The sequence below is a fragment of the Rhopilema esculentum genome, chromosome 13 (genome assembly GCF_057945365.1).
Source record: "Rhopilema esculentum isolate cy_ngs chromosome 13, ASM5794536v1, whole genome shotgun sequence".
Lineage (NCBI taxonomy): Eukaryota > Metazoa > Cnidaria > Scyphozoa > Rhizostomeae > Rhizostomatidae > Rhopilema > Rhopilema esculentum.
In genome coordinates this window covers 5,199,141-5,222,965 of record NC_142827.1, presented here as the reverse complement: position 1 = coordinate 5,222,965, position 23,825 = coordinate 5,199,141, and the positions used below count along the sequence as shown (strand labels likewise).

The following is a 23,825-nucleotide window of genomic DNA, read 5'->3' as shown; positions in this document are numbered from 1 at the left end:
ATATAAATCAACAACATATAACATATTTGCAGTGTTAAGAAAATTACGCATTAAGTGGTTAAACATTGTTGCTGGATCCGAGTTGAAACAGATCAATCATTATTTTCTGGAATTTCGACGAGACAGAAAACACCACAGCAAGCACCGCGATTGTAATTGCTTGGAAATTGCGATTGACGGCTTATTTTTCCAATATTAACATCAATTCATAAATTAAATTGCAATATGAGGCCACTCACCAAATTTCACATCGATATTCAAAAGAGAAGTGAACGAAATCAATTCTTACTTTTACCAAATTTATAAGGGCTCAATATTCAAAATGGCGGAAGTAAACAAATTTGCCTCGTAGTGTGGTGGAATTACGATTTTACCCGGACAAAAATAATAAAAAGCTGTTATTTGGCACATAGGTTCCATACGATACTGGGAATAACCAGAAAAAAGCCCCATCAATAGGGCATTGGCAGGGCCGCTGGAGCCAGGGGGGCCACGGGGGCACAGGCCCCCCTGTTTGCAAAAAGTATAAAAAAGTGCCCCTTTTTGAAAAATATATTGCGTGTATTTTTTCAATGCCAGATTTTCTGCCTTTAGAAACTAAGTAAAATAACATAACTCTGGACGTTGTTGGAGGACCATTCATTGAAAATTCCTTAAATGGATACTTGTAGACCGGGCTACAGTGGCGGTAGGTACCACCTCAGGGCGGAGAAATTCAAATGGATATTTTCAGGTAGCTATGGGTCTGGTTACTTGGAAAAGTGATGGTGAACGGGAAATTGTTGGGGTTTATGGGGTAAATACGGGGGTTAAAGTTCGTCATATTAGCATATTACCTCTGCGGAGGAGCCACTGTTTTGTTTACGACTTCAGATAAGTGAAAGTGCTTGTTATCATAAAAAATGATCTAGAGGGAGTCTTTTAGAGCCTCTTCTTTACGTTTCGACATATTGCTACAATAAGAGTAGTCACGTGACCAATTTTTACCCCTTACCATATTTGGAAGGTGAGCTTTTTTAACAGAATACCTTTGTTCTTTTTTTTGTACCACGTATTCTTTTGTTTGATACTCTTGAATGTTAAAAGATGCAAGTTAAGGCAAAGATACCTGCATTTGTCATTGTTTATCCATTTTAGGTTTCATTTTCACTTTCTTTATCATCTCCGAAGGTCACGAAGTAGAAAGATCTGTCAAATTTATGGACCTTTCACCCGATGACTTCCAAATCTTTGCAATGATGTTTGATCGCAATATGTGTAGCCTCAGTGATGATTGGCATGGAGGCAAGAGTGAAATGTCTATGGCTTTGCCTTGCCTTACATACTTCTTGCCAAATAATTTTTTCCTCACATCCTTGACATTTTTTGCCGATATCCATATAAATGGCAAACATGTTCTTCAAGGTTAACAAATATTTGCTCATCAAGTTCCCATACCTGCCCAAGTAGGGAAAATGTGTTAACAAATCTGTTGTTCTTCTGGACAACCTCCCAACATTCTGATTTCCCTTTGCGGAAAAAAAGACACATAGTTATTCCCCGTGAATGCATGAAAGCCTATCAGGCATTTCTTCAACCCATCTTCCATCTCAATATCAGACAAAAATAGTCCTTTTCTATTCAAACCAACTCCAAAATCGAGATATACTTGACTTTGCTCTTTAATAATACTTAATAAAATTACCAAGATGTCGATGTCTGAGGATGGAGAGCGTACAACAACTTTTTTCGATGGATGCCGAGTTAAAGCGTTTCTTTTTCCTTGTAAACTCTCTGTAGCAGAATTCATGGTGTTTAAATTCTTTAGCTATGAGATCAACATCTTTAATTTCATAATAAATGTTCTGATCGATAATGGCTTCGGCATCTTCTTTTACGTTAGTTCGGCCTGCTTCTTCGTGATCGTTATTGGTACATGATGTTTCTGTTGCCTCTTTACCCGGTACTTTTGGCAAAAATTACACACCTGGGGATAAACATCTGGTCTCTGAGTAGCTGCAGTCTTTAGTGTTTGTGGACGCTGAATAGCTTCAGTGCTAGTTTCTGCGAGGAATTTCTCACGGGACAGGATCTTTGTAAATTTTTTTTTAACAAGGTTCTAAGTGAACTCCGTGCTTATTTGGATCAACCTCGTCAGGAATGGAGCTGCATTGTTCTTCGTGGAGATTTTTGCCACCAAGTCGTAAACGAGTAGCCTTTGCAATTTTTTCTTTATTTATGTCAGACAAATCTTTAATATTACTGTACAGACAATCTTTGCTCGAGTAATGAACAATACAGCTTAGACCTTGCATGTTTAAAAATATAAATAAAACAGGACCTCCTCAATACTTTAAAGGTGCACAGAGTATCCAATTTTCAGAGCGAAAATAACAACTTAAATAAAGAAAATGACGCTTAGAGCAAAACAATTCTTTCTTGGTAATGATGCACACAGGTCTTTTTGTTCTGCTACGTATTTCCGTGATTTATTGAGTTCATTGCGTTACATATTGGTGTTACTATTTGTACAAATATTTTCAAAGCGATGAATTGCGAAAAAAGTTGTCCAGCATCTGAAGGAGATGTGGAGTCATCACGTAATAACCAAATGCGCATGAAATCAAACGGACCTAATAAATTATCATGTCTTCGCAACCATTATTCTATACATAGTTAAAAACAGTTTTAAAGAAGAGGCTCTAAAAGACTCCCTCTAGATTACTTTTTTATGATAACAAGCACTTGTCATGCTCTGAAGTCGTTAACAAAACAGTGGCTCCTCCGCAGAGGTAATATGCTAATATGACGAACTTTACCCCCCGTATTTACCCCACGAACCCCAACGATTCCCCGTTCACCATCACTTTTCCAAGTAACCAGACCAATAGCTACCTGAAAATATCCATTTGAATTTCTCCGCCCTGAGGTGGCACCTACCGCCACTGTAGCCTGGTCTATTGGTCTTGATGCAAAAAGCGCAAGCTCCTGTGATGAACAATATCAACTGCGAAGGAGACTGCCAGTTCCGCGAGAAAGGTCCGGTCAAGTCCCCGGCGGGCACAGTCAGTTGGTCCAATATATATCATGTGTGTTCTTGAAAGTAGAAACTGCAGCCCTATCTCTGATTCTGGGATGCGTAAAATAAACCCTATTCTATGACTTTGCCAAAATTATGTAACTCTTTTCACTGAGAATATTCAAGCTTGAGCAGGAACTTTTGATACCAATTCATGTTAGAACCATTATTTTTCTTAAACTTATGACTAGGCAAGTTAAAAAACAGAGTTCACTAAATTTGATTTCAACAACAATCCCTTGTGGTTCTTGACATATATATTAATAAAATCAGACATCTGCAAAACTATAACTGCAACATATTGCTTGCTTCACAACATTGTGTTCAATGCTTTTTATGAAGAAATGCATAAGTTGTGTCCCTGCAATGAGTACATGCTAACAAAGACTTAAATTTCTTATCTAGGATTAGAACAATATACAAGACTAGACCTACTGCAAAATTTTTTGTACTTCAATATGCCATTAATTTATCTAGAAAGTTATCTGCAACATCATATCAGTAAATTCCTGCCCTTTTTGTGTTTCCTCTGACTGATTAAGAATGCAACCCAGTTTTGAAGATTCTATGTCCCAGAATTCTAGCTTTTTTCGAGTTTTTCGGAACTCACATGTAATACGTTTTACAAACAGACTGAGCCCCCCGGGGTCAAGTTTAAGGAGAGTTAAAAACTTGTTTCGTTCATAAGACTGACGAGATAAACCTAATTTGTTTCTAATAATGTTTACTTATAATTTTGTCTAATAATTTGTTAATAATGGGGGCGAAATTGTTTAAATATGAAAGTAAGACAATTAGTATCATTATTATGTCCAACGTGTGTCATAATTTTTATAACTGTCTAAATTACAGTAAAATCTGTACCATTTTTGACACTTACTAATGTTTCGGGAAAAAATATTTGTGCCCTTTTTATTTGTTTTGCCCCCCCCCCCCCCCTGTTCAAAACTGCGTCCGGCGGCCCTGATTGGGAATTTCTAATTTGGGCAAATCCAATATGGCGCACTGATCAGCAGGGGTTCAAATTTTGATTTCGCTAAAACTACATTATATGTACATATTCTGAAAAACAGTTTCATGCTGAACAACTTTCATTCAACATACACGCCCTTACAATGTGGAAATAAGTACTTTCTGGTCAAAAATAGCAGATAGGGGGCAACTGGGCAATAGAATGTATACAGTGGTGGCGCTAGGGGAGGGCTAGGGCGCTACAGTCCCTCCATCGGAAGCATCTAGCCCCCCTATTGGAAGAAAATATTAGGTTATTGTTGGAGCAAATTTGACAAAATAACGTACGAAAAACTGCATATTATAGTCAATTTAGCCTCAATGTTGGAAGCTCCAACCCCTCTGTCGGAAGATTTCTGGCGCCACCTCTGAATGTATATAAGTTTATTTATGAACAACTTATATATTAACAAGATCAAAACATGCGATGATGAAATCCTATCCAACAAGGAGCAGGTTAAGAATCCCGCTAAACATTCTGAAATTTCTGCAATCCGTGTATTATTTTGAGAGAATCTGCGTCGGGCAAGTGTGTAGAATTCCCTCGTTCCGTTTAGAAATTGCCAGATTTCCGCACTCTACGACAAATTTTCCTAAAATTCTGTTCTTCCGCAAACACTGATGACATCTTCATTTGGAGAAAAAAGGCAAGGATCTACCCTGTGCCTTGTAGACAAATATTATTGCTGGTAATAACTGCGGGTACGAAGGTCTTTTAATACAGAACACGGGAAAAGGTGAACCACGTTGAAGTATATATATTTGCCTCAAGATTTTCAAATTTCCAAGTCCGGGTTTCCCGTTTTTCATAACTATTTTCCGGGTTTTAGGGCCTAGGTACTCTCAAAACACCCTCTTTTTCATGTACGCACTTCTCAATTGAAAAGTTTGCAATTTTTGGGATTATACGTAATTTGGAAGTGGTCTCTTTTCCTGGTAAAGAAGGGCATAAAGGGAATATTACTGGCCCAGCATCAAGCTGTAGTTTTGTGCAGCCACTTTGAATTTGCACTGAATTTGGCAGTTTTTTTACGTCTTAGAAACAAAAATTACTAAGATGGAGGATGTCAATGAAAAAAGTTGAAAAACTGTCAGAATTGAAATCTTCATCTTTAAATTAGTTTATAATGAAAAAATCATGTTGTTTAGACCGTTCGGTCGCGAGTTACTTTGTTTTTAATATTTATATATTTCTTTGGATTTGACCGGAATTTGCTGCTGCAGTAAAAAAATTTCACTAGAGTCAGCCCGGGCTGAGTGGGCCCGGTTTGAGTCAGCCCGGGCTGAGTGGGTATTATCATACGTTATCTTATTCACACACTTAATGATTTTGCATCGATAGAATTTGCGATATAAAATGAAAATATTCAGCAAGAGGATCAGCCATTTTTTCCGTGCGCTTTTCAATACTCACTCGTCCCACTTTGTTTCTGCCCAATCACCACTAAATTTGCATATTCTAAGGGTACGTATGTTGAATAAAAATTATTCAGCATGAAATTATCTTTCAAAAGATGTACATACTATGTGGTTTTAGCAACATTAAAATTTTGAACCACTACTGATCAGTGCGCCATTATGGTATTTGCCCAAATAAGGAATTCCCAATGTCTAATTGATGGGGCTTTTTTCTGGTCATTTCCAACTTAGTATAGAACATCTGTGCCAAATTACAGCTTTGTATTACTTTTATCCGGGTTAGATCGTTTTTATATCTAATTCCACTATAGTATCACAGCATACCTCTGAGTTTTAAAAATATTCATTTTAAAAATACTAGTCCATGCCATCAGGCAGGGTCAACACCAGCAGTGACATGTAGTGGGGCGAAGATCATAATTTTTCCGACGACATATCTACCTCAGTGAGCTATTGGTGCTACGCATGCGTATCTACTTGTGAGTTCCCATTTGCAAGGTATAGGTCCAATGGCCAACTGCACAACCCAATGTGCTCTATTTTAGATGCAGATATATTTCCTCAAGGTGCTGTTGCTTTCTTGTTGAAGTGACTAGTCAAGACAAAGGACCACTAAATTATTCCGCACGGACCAACTTTGGCTATTTTCAGTCAATGCAATATAAAAGAATCGATTAAAAGTAAAATTGCTAATAATGAATATGGCAAGCTAAGAAGATTATCATCAGCCAGTCGTTGGAATGTGACTTGTTGAGAGTCCTAACATTTTCCGACAAGCATTCAAATTTTCTAAAAAATAGCCTTATAGGATGACGATGCACCCTCCCATGCCCCCCACTGGCATCGGCTCTGCCATCAGGGATCAAGTGGGTGGGGGCTCAGGGATGCATTTCTTAGCCAACACGCTATGTTCTTTTTTTAGATAATTTGTTGTTCGGGCGTTCTTGATGTTGTTCTTATTTCTACACTGGGTTATATATAACACATAAGAGTTTATGAGACCACTGAATAGAGGTTTTGTATTAAATTTTTAGAATAATGGTTCAATAGCTGATAACTTTCGCTCTGTTTGTTGACAAGGAAAAAATCTACAAAACACGTTACCTGTTCTTCTAGTTTTTCATTTGAGGCTGGCTGAACATGTTCTTACACTGTTCCTTATTCAGAAAAATGAGTCTCTGATAGGTGTTATTTTAAAAGTGTGCTCTTACATACAAGTAAAGAGCGTAGATTAGATGGTTTCTTAAGTTATAAGATAGATGCAAGGAATATGACATACAGGGACGTACCCAGTTAAGAGTGTGTTGGGGAGGGGAGGGGGGGGGTGTCAGTAATTTTGAGATCCTCTGTAAAAGTTTAGATTAAGATTCTGGTAATGGTGAAGTTCTAATCGTCAAGGACGTCTATGCCTTGGATGCTGATGTTCTCAGCTGCTGTTCAACCAATGAATGTACCTGGCTGCTCAACCAGTGACCATTAAAAATATCAACTTTGTTATGTAACGATTTGAACATCACGCGACCAGAGCCGTTGGGAGCAGGGGGCTGGAGCCCCCCCCCCAATAATTATCAAACTAACAGTGTACGGAGAAGGAAGCAATAGAATAGGCTCCCCCCCCCCCAATATTAATTTTTTCCGATGGCACTGCATGGCAAGAACAACTTAGATATCATTCAAGCTCCGTCTAAAGGCAGCCTGCTATCGTGACCTTTTCTTTGTTCACACACATTTTCTTTGATTTTACTCTAGAAATCAAGCTTTGAGCAATGAGCGCTTTTGCTCACATCTAGAAAATTGAAGAAAAAAATTCTATGATAAAAGTTTACCATGTGACTGAACTTTGATGGATGACTAGCATGTAAGAACACGTGTGATAGCAATTTGAAAGTGCACTGATATTTCCTACGCTGTCAAAGAAAAGTTGAAATTATCTTTAGTTCACACAGTTGTCGTTTTATGCCCAGGCGCGCATCTAAGCGGAAGCAAAGGGAGCAAGTGCTCCAGTCAGAATTTTTATAGCAAATGTTAATTCTTATTTTATGAAAACATATTATTCACATTCGTATTGTTTGTTAATATTGTTTATGTCCTGGACTTTCCGGCTACGTGTCCCGGCGGGTGCACTTCTATACCAAAGATGATACCAAGGCTTGTCCGTAGCCTTTAAAAACACCCCCTTTCCTCTAATATTTCAGAAAAAGTTATACCCCTTTTCATTGATATCTCACGCCCTTCCATATTCACACAAGACCCTAACTTTTGCAAATCACTGACAGAGATCTAAGGATAAGAATGACATTTGCTGTTAATACATTATCATGAAAAGTACAATATTCTACACCTTTCTAAATTCTATTTCATAATTATTCAGCTTGTAGTATATAAAATGACAGACCTGGTGAAAAATACCCCTTTTTTCAAATTCTAGGTCCTAGTATTAGTCTCATTTAATACCCCTTTCTCAGTGATTCTACAGACAAGCCTTGGCATCATTTTTGGTATAGAAGTGCACCCGCCGGCTACGTGTCTTTCATGGAGAAGTCAATATGCCCCCAGTTTTATATGGTTTATTCTGCAGACCACCATCTTCTAAAAATCATTTTGTTTTGTGTGCCACTGGAACAATAGTTCCCGCTCTTTGCTTTTAGTCTGTATTTTGTCATGCGAAGTTCCTGCTCTGGCCAATCAGAAAACGCACGTGCGCTCCACTCACGAAATTTTGCACCAGTCAGAGGGAGTTAGCCAATCAGTGGCCATACAGTGGGTAGCAAAACTTGTGGCAGGAATCTAAAAGCCTAAAAATTCATCTTTCGGGGGGTTGACCTCTTCTTTTTCATTATATTAAGTTTCTGGCACACAGGGCGAGTAGATAACCTTCTCAACATGGTAACTAAAAATTTGTCACAGCACATAATTAGAGAGTATTCCTCTACTGTGGAGGGAAGAAATGAGTAAAGAAAGAATAAAAGATTATTCGAAATTGGAAAGGAACTTATGGCGGTGACTGAGTTGGAGTTGAATACGATCAAACAATATCCTTTTAACTTCTGCGAGTTTTCAAAACTCCACAAAACCACGGAAGAGAAGGAAATGGTTGACGTGCTGCAAGGTAAATCATGTTGAAGACCAAGTTTTTACAAGCAATGATAGTTTCGATATCAGACAGCGCCAAAGCATGGCTTTCCTCATCAAAAGTTATAGTTACATCCAATTGGGTTAGGTAATGTTGGCCTAAACTCAAGTTTATTTATAAAGAAGGTCTTTGCAAATTAATGATCTTAAATTTAAACACTGATATCGGCAAATGATAGACCACGTCTGTCTAGTCAAGAACTATAATTTCACTTTTTCTTGGTTTACTTAATGGGAGCCTCTTTAACTTGAGTTGAAACACACTGCACATAAACAATGCTGCACAAGACAATGCATGAGTGTTAACCGATTATGAAAAAAGCACAGATACCAGCTCAAGAGACTTGGAAAAAACTCCAGAGAGGTATGGAGCCAAGTCCCTTGACATCGATAGTGCACGCATTTTTCAAAATATTTTTCAAGGACAATAAGACTATTTCAAAAAATGCTACCATTTTCAAAAGTACAGGGTGATACCCTCTTCAAAAGGGGCGATCCCTGCAAATGTCAAGGGCGTGGCCACAAAAACTTATCTTATTGCTTCCTAATCTCACACCTCGGGGTGTAACTAAGCCTAATTTGGGAAAGGGGGGATTCGAATTTACAGGGGTAAGTTAAAGTAGAAAATTACAAAAATTGCATTTTGTCTCAACTTTTTTGTTCGGGACTGTAGCTCTTGGGTTGGATGTGATTTTTAATTCCGTCATTTTTCAATATCATAAAAAACCCAGCTGAATTAAAGCTTAAAGGACAAAATTTGAATGTCCAGCCTGACGTCTCTAAAAAAGTTTAATCACAATTTTAACTTGAATTTTAAGTGTTTTAAGCGGTTTTATTTAATAACCTTTTTATTCTATCGTTGTTTATTTCTTGTCGAAAACATCACGTTTAGCCACACTGGCTCCACCCCTATGATTTGTAAAACCTACCTGAGTTAGATGGCTTTTGTTTTTTTTTCATTATGACATTATGACAAAAGTTTTCTTGAACTCACTGTTCTTTAATTATTCAAAGTTTTGCAGCTTACTTTTTACCAAACGGCTGAAATCTATTGACAAGGATCGAAGAGTCATCATTTAGCCGAATTGTACAGGGGAATTTAAAAGTGAGAAGCAAGCCGAATTGTAAAACATATATACTCAAACAAAGTTAAACAAGCGAATAGAAAAATTAGTAGATGTCTAGGCCATCTAATTTTAACATATCCAATGGTATAACACATCTACAGTAAAAAGTAATAAAAGTACAACAAAACGGTAGAAAATCAACAATGAGTGTTAAATCAATAAAGTAACAGAACGTTACATTAATTTTTCTTACTATGTAAGAAAAATACTTGTGCAGTAACGATAAAAGCCAAACTTACTTAGTTATTTTAAACTTTAGCAGTAAATTGATGCAATAAATAAAAATAACGAGGAATCTTTTGTATACTTATGTAATCAGGTATATATTTATAGAAAATAGATGTAATTTGATACATTTTAAAGGTTTCTTGAAAAACGTTTTCTTGTGAAATGTAGCTCTATAATCCTTATACCAATTTTAACTTCCAGGGCCACACCATCTCGAGGCTGCGTTGTCTCAACCTTTATGTATATTGGTTCCTTTGGAGAGGCTGACAAAGCTTTGATGTAAATCTAATGAAGAGGTAAGGATAAAAGCCACTCTTAGAAATTCTCTTAAAGATGTTTTCAGGTAATTGATGCAAAACCATTTGAAACATTATTATATCTAATGCTCATGTTATGTTAGAAATCGACTGGGTCTCAGAGGGCTTCGCATCCTTTATCGTTGTATCCAAAAATAGAATGCGTTTTATAAACTATGTAAATATCAAAAGATTATTCTACAGCTTCTATGGAAACATAGAACACCTGAACTAGTGGAAATAGATTCGTTTATTTCATAGGGTTTGAGAGTGACCAGCTTTGACTGAGCTATAGAGAATCCTGGAAAGTGTCCATATTCTTCCTTTTAATCTCTCAGAAGATCCCTTAAAGTCTTTGGAAACTAGGCGCCTGGAAACTAGGCTTTGGAAACTGTCGTGGGTGGGGCATCTGAAGTTATAGGAAGTTTTTCCCAGTCATCAGCCATGTGTAACGGAATGTCTGACTTGGCAAGAATAACACAAAAAACCTCGTAAATTCTCCTCAATATTCCTTTCAATTTCTCAAACACTTTTTCTTCTACTCCACTTTACTCTGAATTACTTTAACTATCATCCGGTACGCCTTAATCTCCTTTTTATTTTACAGCCTCATTTACAATATTAAATCACAATACAGCATTTTCACACATGCAACCATCATTCTTTCTGATCTTTGGAAATATATTGTTTTACAATAAGGTTGTGAAACTGAACCTCTCTTGTTTGTTAAAGATTTTCTCTTGCTCTTTTCATAGAGCTAAGCCACTTTTTTCGACCTAGAGAAAACATCCTCTCGCCTTTTTTCTTATCACATCTCTATGATTTTCACTTAAAGCATTCGATGAGAAGCGAACTGAAACTTTTCGTTCTCACTTCTTCGCAGTGGCGGACTTAAGTTTGGGGGAGGGGGACTTAACTAAGGGCAGTTGCCCCCTCCTCGCCGAGTTGAAGCAAGTCTGGCACCCCTTTTTGAAAATTGTGCGCCCTTTTTGGAGAATAAGAATCATTTGAAAAAGACTTATAGGTCAATTTTCTTCAAGGATTACCTCAAAATATACAACAATTATTGTGGAAATTTCCTTGCAAAGTGAATGAAGAGCCTTTTATTAGCAGTTAGAGTCTGAAGTTGTTATATACAGCGTACACTCGTCAACATTTTTCAGCGCCACCACTACCGCCCCTTCTTCAAATTTGCTCTGAATCCGCCTCTGCTTCCCGGAGGAGCATACCTAGGTAAGACGGTAACCTGCATCCCCCCTGAAAACAGTGTATAATACGGTTATAGAAAATCAAAAATCTTTTATGGTAAACTTCATATCACAAATGGATGAGAAACAAAGGCGTTTCGGATCAACACTTAAATTCAATTTCCTTGAGTTTTCACTTAGTTCACGTACAAAACCACAGCAGTACGCCGTTGAAGTGAAGTCGCGCTGCTTTTTGTATACTCACTGCAGTCTGTTAAAGAATTTGAAAACACCTTTTATGGATTGATCGACTTCTGTCTTTATTGCTTAGAGCAGTAAGAGTATAATTGCCAAGTTACTGTGCCACAGAGCAAAGAGGAGACATTAATGGCAGCACCTTTGGAAAAACGCCAGGAATCAATAAAACTTGCTCTAACTTGCATATTTTTTGCAATTGTATTCGTTTGCATTTATGGCAGGGGCTACTTTACATCAAGCACAACAAGAAACATAGTTTACCTTCGTGTTGGAACTATGACAGATACACACAATTCGAGGGTAAATGCAAGTAAGATTTATAATGTTACGTCGAAGCAAACCACACGGAAAAATTATTTCATGGAGTCAATTGGTGAACTGCCCAGTGTCTCAGTATCTATGATGCAAAGGAATGAAGAATACGAGAGACGATTGCCGAAAGCATTGATAATTGGAGTGAAAAAGGGAGGTACGAAAGCATTACTTGTCTTTCTTCGTGCTCATTCAAAAATCAGAGCCAGTAATAAGGAAATTCACTTCTTTGACAACGAAGAGAATTATCTTAAAGGCATGAACTGGTATAGGAAGCAAATGCCGAAATCCTTCTCGCGTCAAATAACTTTGGAAAAGAGTCCTAGATATTTTATCACAGGCGGTGTGCCAAAAAGAGTTCATCAAATGTCACCTGATACGAAGCTTATTTTGATATTTCGAAATCCAGTGAAACGAGCGATATCAGATTATGTACATATGAAGACACGAAAGAAGAAGCATATTATTGGAGATGATATCGAAACGGTATTATGGAACAATAGTACAAGTACTTTCAATAGCAATATGCCATTCATACAGAATAGCTTGTACTCAAATCATCTCAAGAGATGGCTTAAATATTTTCCTATGCGACAAATTCACATCGTTAATGGAGATGATCTAATTAAACACCCTGGGGAAGAGGTCATAAAGGTGCAAAAGTTTCTTAATTTGGACGTTGAGATCACCAAGCAAGATTTCTTCTTCAGCAAAAAAAAGAAGTTCTACTGTCTGAAAAACAGAAAACTCAATCAACATATTACAAAGGATATAATATGTCTTGGAAAATCGAAAGGACGCACGCATCCACCCGTCTCGCAAAGAACACTAGAGGCTATGAAAAAATTCTATAGGCCATATAACGAGCAATTGTACAAAATCACTGGAATTGACTTCGGCTGGTAATCTTATAATGATAGTTTTTATCCTGTAAATAATAAGGCGCAGCATGTAAAATACCAATGATCCCCAACGCATAATTAGCGATTGTTTTCTGTCTAATCGATAAGTTTACTCTCATGAATTTCCATCTCTTGTCAGTTTTGAGAACCTTGGATGTCGAATTCCAAGTCTCTGAGAACGTCACGCTTTGCTCACATTGAGAAAATCCAAGCATGGATTTCCAATGAATTTGTTCGAAATGTGCATCATGAGGAAAGATCGTTGCGCAGATAAAAGTGGTTTTATTGTTGTTAACAAATAGTACCTTTGAGAAGAAAATTCTATGATAAAAATTTACCACATGACTGAAAATTGATGGATGTTGTAAGAATACATGTGACAGCAATTTCAAAGTGCCACTGATATTTCCTAGGCTGTCAAAGAAAAGTTGAAGTTATCTTTATTTCATACAGTTGTCATTTCATGCCAAATTTTTTAAGATAATCGAACCAAGGGGGCTTGGCTGTTTTGACATTATCTTTTTCTTGAATAAAGCCAAAATTGAGAATTTTCTACGTACTATAAGTTAGTACGCGGTTTCAGGCCGGTCTTTTTCAAAAACTAAGTTAGATAAATTTTTTATACTTGCAACAGTTCCCTGATGATCGCATTAAGCGTGCAACTCGTAGTAGCAACTTAGAACCGTCCAATTTTATACACCAAAAATGCGAATTTCTCTATCTTTGGGCGTCTTCTGCACTGTCAAAACATTGACTTGGAACACAGATCCATGACTTAAAGCCAAAATTCGTTGGATTCTCTTGATCTGAATACTTGTAAGCAATCTTTTGATGGTACAAAACTTAAAAATGGCTTTGAAAAAAGCCAACATTTTGAGTCATACTGAAGCTTTTCGTCTGACACTCTTTCAGAACAAAGATCGAAAACTGTACGCTAGGAATATAGGCAAGCGGCTATTTTGCTCGCGTTTCTGATTGGCCTATTGCGATTCAAAACTGGCTTAATTCCTTTCCACAACCTTTCCACAAGGACGAATAACCACTTGTGACCCACTCTCAAGTCCTAGAAAAGGTGCTGCAATTTTCAAACCCAATTTTTTAGAAGCCAAAAGAAACAAATAAGTTATATGTTGAGAATCTTCCTTCTTGCGTCTTGACACTCAAACTGTAACAAATGCTCATTTTGCTTCAATTTGCTTAAAAGGCATTGTCGTAGGTTCGCTAAAGATGGGCATGAACTAAAATGAAGGGCGACTCACTTGCTAATAGCGTACAAGTATTCCATTGCAACCAAAGTGATTTGTAGGAATTTTCAAACAGAATAACAGATTTCCACCTGAAGTGTACGAGATTCAAATACATTTGTCCCAAATTTAATTTTGGTCATGTGTCATAAGTCCTTTCCGAAAAATGCTGGTCATGGTAGCAAATGCGGGGCCCCTTGTACTCTAGGGGCCCTGGGCACAGTGCTCAGTGTTTTTGCGGTGCTTTGTTTTGTCAAGTAAAAACCATCTGTCAATAGCTTCCTCCCTCCAATAAATGCTACCCCAGTTTTCTTCAAAATAGACTCTTCTAAAAGGGAAGCCTTCAAGGGTCCCTTCCCAAATCCCTTGACTGGCCCTCAGTTGATATTGACAGACAATAAAGGAATATTAGTTTATTTCTTTACTCATTTCCACAAAGCGACTCTTTACTCATTAAAAACGAAAATAACGTTTGTCTTTTTCACTATTAATCAAATTTGCATAAGAAGTCCATAAGAAGTCCTTCATTGATAATAGTGCTTCAAGGGGGGGGGGCGAAGGGACCATAGCCCCCAACTTTTTGGTAAGCAAAATATTTTCAAGAGGCCCTGTTTTTAAGCACTAAATTCAAATTCGTCTATTGAACCTGAAATTCGTGGCGTGGGTCCTGCATGTAGATAATTCAAAGGCTGTTTTTATGAATCCCACTGTTATCAATTACTTATGCTGAACCAGTGTCTCTCTCTCTCTCTCTCTCTTGGTTTGCAAGTCAAGGACAGCTTCCCCATTCCTCCTTTACTCAATGAGTTTCTTTCCACCTCTCTGAACCAGAACCAAGATGCAGGGGCAGAGCGAGCGGGGGTGTAGGGGGATGTGACAGCCCCCACCAGTTCTCCATGAGTTGGTTCATAAATCTTCAGTTGGCCTGCAAAATCTTAAATTTTGTCGGTGAAATCGTCTATCGGTAGTAGAACTAGCATCTAAATATTGCTTTGTCTTCGTCGGTTAATTTCATTGCTGATGCCCCTCCACCCCCTAGTCTGGAAGGTCAAGCGATGCCACTGCCAAGATGTGGCATCAAACTTTCATATATGTTTCCTCTTGGGGGGACCCTTACGCTTCCTGGCCTTTTACTATGATTCTTCAGTGTCATTGAGAATGTAGCTCTATTTCGTTGTATGCATGTTGACTTTCATATAAAAACACGCTGCTTCTGCTTTCACATCTTTAATAAGAAGCTTACAAAATAATACAGAGATCAAAGGGATTGTTTTGCATGTCAGAGAACGACGAGCAGTAATCAATCGCCAATAGTGTATGTTACGCCACTCGGCTTTTCAAGGCAATGGCAACAAGGCAGGCCACAAAATCAAAACTTTAAAACGAGCCTAGGAATTCAATTGATGTTTTATCAACATGCGAATTGGAGGAAATGTATGCTATAATATGACCGTAAACTTTTAGTAGAGACGTTTGTTCTAGGTAACTGACCAAGCCAAGCTTACAAATGCGACCCTCTGTGCCCACCACGGAATATGACCAGAAGCTTATACCTACATCAATACTCCATGATGAAAATCCTTACGAAGGGTTCTTATAGAAGCTAAAACAGAGAGCCCACATGAAAGGGTATGTTTCCAGTGTTGTGTACATCTGTTTTACATATTATTGGAGCCCAACTCTCTTGTTCCTTCTCCAATCAGAATGCTGGATTGGGCACTGATTCTGTTATCAGCAATCAAGACAGTTTTTATCTGCAAGAATTTATAGAAGCTTCCCCGAATACAGCGGTGCCGCTGAGGGGGATCAGGAGACTAATCCCACCTGGTAAAAATTCTGGAGGGGTGAGATTTTGGAGGGGGCTCAGCTCCCCTTAACAAGTGAGTTCATATTTGGTTTGACAAATTCTGTGTTGGCAACCCTTTATTATACTATAGATTTCTCGTGAATAAGCAATTTCTTATCAGTCTTTTTGCGTCATCGAATAGTTTGAATAATTTCTACACACAAGAGTTTTTAACACAGATGCAAGCAAATTGTGTTTGGTAAGGGTGTGATCATGGGTGTGGCCTCTTGAATTTACCAACAGCATAGCCCCCTTCCTAACTTTTAAGGACGGCACCTCTGCCCGAATACTTCTGCTTTCATCCCCTTTACCCTAAAACAATGTTGATGTTTCAGCAAATACCTATCAGTCATATGAAAAGTTAATTTCCTTATTAAATCCCATATATCGTTTTATGGAAACCGACATAGTTAAACGGAGGTGGGGAGATTGCTGAGTTTGTCTTTAAAACCTGACGTTAGTCTTCCAAGAATTTTGACAGGAATTATAGTCAGCTTATCTTTTTATGTTCTACTAAATAAAAGAAATAGAAAACTTGGAGCTTAACACCCAAAAACTTCAACAAGATAACATGCAACAACAGAACCCTTGATTTTTGAAAGGAAGTTTATGCTATTAAACAACTACACTCTTTTTTTTAAGAAACGGGTATATTAAACGAGTACTGGACAGTCAGAAAAAATTAAAAGCTTCAGTACTCGAAGCAAAAAAATTAAGAAACTATTAAATCGTGATAAAACTGAGGACAACGAAATTTTGTGAAATCCAAGAACAAGATTATAACTAAAGACACAAGGGATACAAATATACTTCCCCCATCTAAATACAGCATTGGAACGGAAGCGAATCTCTTGACGTGAGAATTAAGAAACTCTTAAGAAACAAGAAGTACTCAACATCGACCTTTGTTTCTTATAAAAAAACGAGTGTATGTTGGCAGTTGGAAGAAGAAACACTTGGTTGCTAGATCTAGTAATTAAGAAAGGTTATCTGTTGTGGCTGGAGTTTATTTTGAATCAAGTTGCCTGGTGCTTCGCTGTGAAAGTGACGAAGGTGATTGGATTAAGGAGGTTCTTGGGTGAGCAGTTTACGCCATAATGCGAGGGCTTATCTTAAAACAGGTGTCATTGGGGAAATCGTAAGTCGTAACTCGCTACACAAATCGAGTTCTAACTCGCTACGCAAATCGAGTTCTAACTCGCTACGCGAATCGAAAGTCATAACTCGCTACGCAAACATCACGTTTTTCTTTATGAAGTCTTGATCACGACTTTGATGAAAACAAAACAGTTGCATTATAATGTGCCTACATTCGATAAAAATGCTATTCCTTCCCCAGCTAATGTGCAAAAACCTTTCTGTAAAAAACAAGACCTGTCACGAATGTTGGAACTTAACACCACTTTATTAGATCTCGGGATCACATACCATCTCTTCCCCCAACAACCCCAAAAACACATTACCGATTTGATTCACATTTTGCTTGAATTTCGTAGGTTTGCAAGGTGGAATCCATTATGGCTGATGTTTTGTGTGCGCTTGACTTTTCACACTCGTTGCTGCTAATAGAGTTCTCAAGTGTGACGTCACATAAAACTATTTTTAGAATTTTCGAATGTTGACCACATAACATGTAAGAACACCATGAAATACTCCCATATATGCAAAATCAGTTAAATTTGTCAAAAATTGGGTGAGCTATGGCCAATCGAAGATTTGAGGTTTGCTAACGGATTACTGTTATTTTGGCTCAGTTCATAAAGTTATGAACTGAGACCAAATTACAGAGGTTTGATGGGGCCAGAGCTTGTGCTCATGTGGCCATATCTCAGCCAATTCGTAATACCTTTAACTGATTTTGCAGATTTAGAGGTATTTCATGATGCTCTTTCAAGTTATGGGAAAAAATTTCAAAAATAATAAAAGTAGATTTTTGTGACGTCATCACTTAACAACTCTATAAATCGATGAGTCTAAAAAGATCACGTGGCATCACAGAGCAATCGGTTGTGAAATCTTGTTTGTAAGTGATCAGACAATCTTACAAAGTGTGCGCGCGACATATGATTAGGAGCAAATTGGCTTTCGAAAAGAACTCCATAATTAATTCATATGCTATTCAAGGCAATTCTTTGAGGCAATTTGAAAATCCGCATTTGGAAGGTAAATCACATAATTCAATTTGCATTTGGAGTCAGTTTGCTATTCAATACTAAATTTCAATATTATCTTAATCCCTCAAAACTTTTTTAGTTTTGAGAAAATACAATGAACAAGAATCCACTTTTGCAAATGTTTTTATGTTTTAATGAAAATGTTGAAAATCCCGATGGAAATCTAGAATTGGAAAATTCCCCGTGCTTGCGTACAATTGATACTGCTAGCATAAGGATCAGGGGCGCAGCTAGCGAGGGGTGTAGGTAATGGGACACACCACCAAATTTTTCATGACTTTGTTGGTAAATCTTCAGTTGGTGCAAAAAGCCCCTTGTTTGTCGGTGAAGTTATCCATCAGTAGATGTAATAGCACCTAAGTTTCTCTCCATCTATGTCTTCATCGGTAAATTTTACTTCTCGCCACCTTCCACTCACCCCTCCCCCCGCCCCCTAGTCTGGAAGGTGATGCTACGTAACTGATAAGGATCCCCTCGTGCCATTTCTTACTAAACTACATATAACCCCTGGATTCAACAAACTGACCGGTTTAGCTTTACCCAGTTCAGGAGGTCGGTTGCATTTCTTCCTCTCTAATTGCTTTACTGAAAGTTACTATGTTGTGTTGGATAAAAAGTTAGCTTAATTGCAAGTAAATACTATCAAGTATTTAATTCCAATCTGAAAAACAAATTAGAATTTGTTAGCTGAGAACGTACAAGAAATATCTAACCAATGTATCCTAGATTTGGTGTATACTATGTAATATAATAATAATAAATAATAAATAATTTGTTGGCGTACTAAATGAACGTCTAATAGCTATAAAGAAGCTGATTAAGGCCAACTATCTATGAAGAATTTGTATAAAATAAATATATGGTACTATGTTAAAAATGTATAAGGTATAATATTCTAAATAAAACCTAGCCCAGCAATAAATATTTTACACAATCTACAGTCGCATTCTACAGGGTGTGCTCTTAATTTTTTTTTAAATTTTGCCAAAGATTGGGACTCTCTTATCCTGTGAGGTAGTGTTTGCCACAGTTTTTGACCTAAATATCGCACAGTTTCTATACCATAAGAAGTTGTCCTGGCTTTTGGAATGCAAAGACTATTTTTAGTTCGCAAATCATAATGTACATTTCTTGTTTCAAAAATCGCACTCGTGAAACTAGGGTTCAGGTTATGTTTGGTTTTGTATATTTCTATCATCAAGTACTGTAGATTGCGTTGGTGAATCGGTACTGCATTATCCAATGTCAGCAATGCTTCGTAGTCAGCATGACTGTCTTTATAAACAATTCTGAGTGCTCTTTCATGGATTCTATTCACTTTAGCATTCAGACATCTGTCATGGAACATCCAAATTAGGGGGCAGTAGCTAAACTATACCATACGATGTTGTCCTGTAATCTGGTGCATTAGTTGCAGGAGATTGGGATAGAAATTTAGGTTTTTTTCTTCCAGAAAAGTTCGAATGGTTCGACAGTGTCTCAACCCGAGTTGAGCCTGGATTACCCAGCATGCTTTTCTGTCTCTCGAGCTACAAGTTTGTTTACTTTTGTTTGAACTGTCCCATTAGTGTTTCACACGTTAATCATCCTCAAGTGCCTACTTACTTTACCACAAAGGAATCCTCGTAGGCCATTACATTTCAACAAGATAAAATGAATAGTTCTTTGTTTTATCTTGGTTTGAAGAAGTCTTGATCACGACTCTTTCTGTAGTGTCTCTTATGCATCACTATTCATTTTGAAACTTCCCCTTAGCTCTAGAAAGACAAATGTCAGCATTTTTATTTTGGTAACGTGTCGCCGATGCATAAAAGCTATATATAAATTCTAGCCTGGATCACAGGCTACATAAATTCGAACACGTGCACCTCTGCTTCTCCGTTTCTATCTTCTATTATCACGCGCGAACTTTTATGGTACTGGTACCCCAAGGAATCTTTTGAAATGCTTCCCACGTCTATGAAGCAAAGTATAACAACTTTGGCTTTCTTTTAAGAGCGACAAAATGAGTAAAACATAGGGCATAGTTCAATTTTGATTTGATTACTTTTACCAAACACTTAACAACGCTGGTAAATTGACCCAATTCTTTACTAACTCCAATAAACTGCAGAACATTTCTAAGTTATTCTACCTTATCTTATCTTAGTGATACCGCAATTGTTGCTTGACATTTTATGCCTTGGGTATGCGGAATCTGACTAGTTGGCTGTGGTTTGAGAGAATGACAACAGACAAAGGAATGAACCACTCTTTCATGTGCTCTTCATTTCTGGCCCATTTTATAAATGCTTGAATTATAAAGTTTGCAATAACAATAATGTTTGCAATAATTTAGAGCTTTAAAACGCTTAGCTCTCTGGCAGAAATTTTTAACATACTTTCTCTTGGTTATGAAATCTGTTCAAAGTTTTGGTTACAGTTTGACATTTTTTTGATACTTTATTTAAAGTTGGATAAAAATTCTAGCTTAATTATAGAAAATTACGATAAGCTAATTAATACCAACTAACATAACAACAAGATGAAGAAATATATTTGTTTATAAGGTCGTAAACTAAGATGATCTATATACCGTAAATCCTCGAATTAGCCCCCTGGGTGCTTATTTATTTTCGATATTTTTGGACGGGGGCTTATTTATTTTAGATATTTTTGGACGGGGGCTTATTCGAGAGGGGTTTTATGCGAGGGGGCTTATAAAATTATTATAGACATTAAGAAGACATTATTAAAAGATTTATTTTATTTTAGTAGAAATTTATGACCATTTAATTGATTACTACCAAAAGTATGAATTTGTTATGGTAATTCAATTAAACGCCACAGGCAACCGCAGATGGCAAAAATCATCAAATGAAGGGGTCCAATTCGAAAATTTACGGTAGCAGTGGGGGCTTTTTGACAATTTGTAGTTCTAGGGTGGGGGCTTATTCAAGGGGGGGCTTCTTCAAGGGAGGGGCTAATTCGAGGATTTACGGTTATCTTTATATCTATTTGATGTATCCTAGATTTGGTACATACTGGGTGCATAATTTGCAGGTGCATGGAATCGCAGTTTGTTTTATTTGCCTTTTGAAAATTTCTAGACTGGTTACATTTCTAATTTTAGTTGGTATACTGTTCCAAATTTGACTACACCTGTACGATACTGTTTCAGTTCCATATATAACTGTGTTTGGTTTTTTAGGAAAAAATCACTCATTTCTGAGAGGATATGAAGACTCGTGAAATTTGAAAATATCATTCATAAAATCTGGATTTTGGTTTATCTTGGTTTTATACATTCCTGTGGCTAATCTCTGCAGGTTTTGTTGATGTATTGTTGAGGCATTATCTTTCATAAGTAAGCCTTCAAAAGTCACTTTTTCTCACTTTTGTTTAGAAGTAGAAAAATATCATTTATAAAAATATTGAGCAATAATGGTCCTAAAACAGATCCCTGTGGGACTCCCTTAATTATATCTCTCCATTCACTGCAGTTAGAGTTCAGTTTTACTCTCTGAGACCTGCCTTGGAGATAACTGTATAATAGCTGCAACGAATTATTACTAAAGCCATATGCATGTAACTTTGCAATTAATAAGTCATGTGGTAAACAGTCAAATGCTTTTGATAAGTCAGTTTCTCATCAGCAATCAGTTTCTCATCGAGACATGCTTTTAGATCTTCAACTAGGCGCGGAAGGGCATGTTGTATTCTATACCCTTCTCTAAAACCACACAGTAGAGGAGATTATATACTTTTCATGTGTGCATAGATTTGTTTGTACATGACTCTTTCAGATATTTTACTTGTTGATAGTAAGAAACTTATTGGTTTATAGTTCTCCTTTTTTGTTGAGTTATCCTTTTCAAAAATTTGGTTTACATTTCAAATAATTTGGTTACAGTTTGACGTACCAGTTGAACAATTTTAAAAATATTTTGCAGATTTGAAACACAAACGATAAATTAGTCTTTGTAGGTCCCTAACACTGTTTTATTTCAACTCTTCCAAACAAATTATATTCAATAAAATGTATTGCTGTTAATTTATTCCACGTGTTTTAGGATCTTAGAGTTCACTATTTTCGTTATCACAGCATTTATGTGTTACACATGAAATTTATGTTTACACCCAATGCATACTTCTATAAAATGAATGAGTTGAAGTTGAATATTAAGAATCAAAAACAAAACTTGACATTAAACTTTATGAAGAGCAGCAGCAGTGTTTAGGGTTTATGGGAGAGCAGTGGCATAGATAGAAAAATTCATAGGAGGGGTGAGAAATTTAGATTTTCCGACAGAAATTTTATAAGAGCTTTTATTTTTCAAAAATGTGGACATAACAAATCATACTACTCGAAGATTTTTCCTATTTTTTCCTCTGAAAAAGGCATTTGTAAGCACTATACGTTATTGAAAGGGATTGTCGATCTAACCCAGAGCAACAGAAGAAATTACCATATTCAGCTTTAAAATCGTTTCTCTCAAAATTTAACACTTAGATAAAAATAAACATTCATGTTAAATTTTCGACAAGATCAGAAGTTTTCCGACAAAACAGAGGTTTAGCTTTACAGGGGTTTTTTTGCCCCCTCTGACCCCCTTTATCTACGCCACTGTTGGAGACTAGCAGCTTCAAGGGATACGTTAACTAAAGTATGTATCTGTGTTACCATACATCAGTGATTCATAGCAGGAAGTCGTGGAGGAGAGGCATGATGGGCTCAACCCCCTTGTTAAGACCAAAGTAGATTCTGGGACTCAACGGCCTTAAGAAAACAGTGTATGTTTGGTAGAGAAAACCACTACCACGTTAAGATATAGAGACAGGGGCTAAGTATAGTCGTCCGAATTAAGATACTGACAAAGTTTTACCGCCCCTATGTTTTGTAGTTACTTATTATCAATCAGCGACATCCTGATACAAAGGGAACTACCACAATTGTGTCACGACGACAATATCATTATAGTTGTTAGATAAACTTAAGACCTCGAATGTTTTCGCCTGATTCAATGTCTGACTTTGGTGAAGAGGTGATTATAAAAAAGGCGGTTACTGACGCAGATAAATCTCTGCGCGTTATTTCTTAAATTAACTTCACTAGGTAAATATCGTTTATTCAGGTCTTATAAAGAGACAAGCAAATATATTACCGGTGGTCTAATTTCACAGCAAAACCAGTAGGGTCGGGTAATGATAAGAGCTATAGGAACGTCAGCTAATACTTTTAAAGAATCTCTTTAACACATTTTTTCAAGGGCAAGTCAGAGGTTATTTAAACGGATACACTGATTCCTGGTTAGAAGATAGTAAATTGACGGAAAATAACTTTTACTTTGCCTTCTATCGTCTCCTCCGCAGTTTAGATATGCCCTCGCAGTAGTACGAATGGCTTACGGATTTGACATAAAATAGACTTTGGGAAAGTCTATGAGTGCACCTTAACGGATAGTTAAACATCAACCTGTTGCATCGTTTGTTTTAGCACATCACTTCACAAATATAAATTCTACATACAAAACCAAGATTTCCAGCAAAGAAGGAAATATTAGAGCATGGAAGCACCGAGCTTTCGTACGGAGCAGATTTGACGAGTATTTACTTTTCCGATCCAGTTTACAGGGTGAAACTTAAGTTTCA

At 37.1% G+C, this 23,825-nt stretch overlaps 1 protein-coding gene and 1 long non-coding RNA gene across 2 annotated transcripts in view; both read left to right on the top strand.

The window, feature by feature from the left end:
• The first annotated feature begins 7,873 nt into the window (after positions 1–7,873).
• The window catches only part of LOC135691827 (uncharacterized), a 29,701-nt gene continuing 13,749 nt past the window's right edge, over positions 7,874–23,825 (top strand). The window contains exons 1-3 of the long non-coding RNA XR_010516790.2: positions 7,874–8,597; positions 10,177–10,271; positions 15,657–15,803. This is a non-coding gene — a long non-coding RNA (uncharacterized LOC135691827). The remainder of the gene's footprint in view (positions 8,598–10,176; positions 10,272–15,656; positions 15,804–23,825) is intronic.
• On the top strand, positions 11,602–13,030 carry LOC135691825 (heparan sulfate glucosamine 3-O-sulfotransferase 5-like). The gene has a single exon (XM_065209801.2). The coding sequence runs from the start codon at positions 11,846–11,848 to the stop codon at positions 12,932–12,934; it is 1,089 nt and encodes a 362-aa protein (XP_065065873.1). The 5' UTR covers positions 11,602–11,845; the 3' UTR covers positions 12,935–13,030.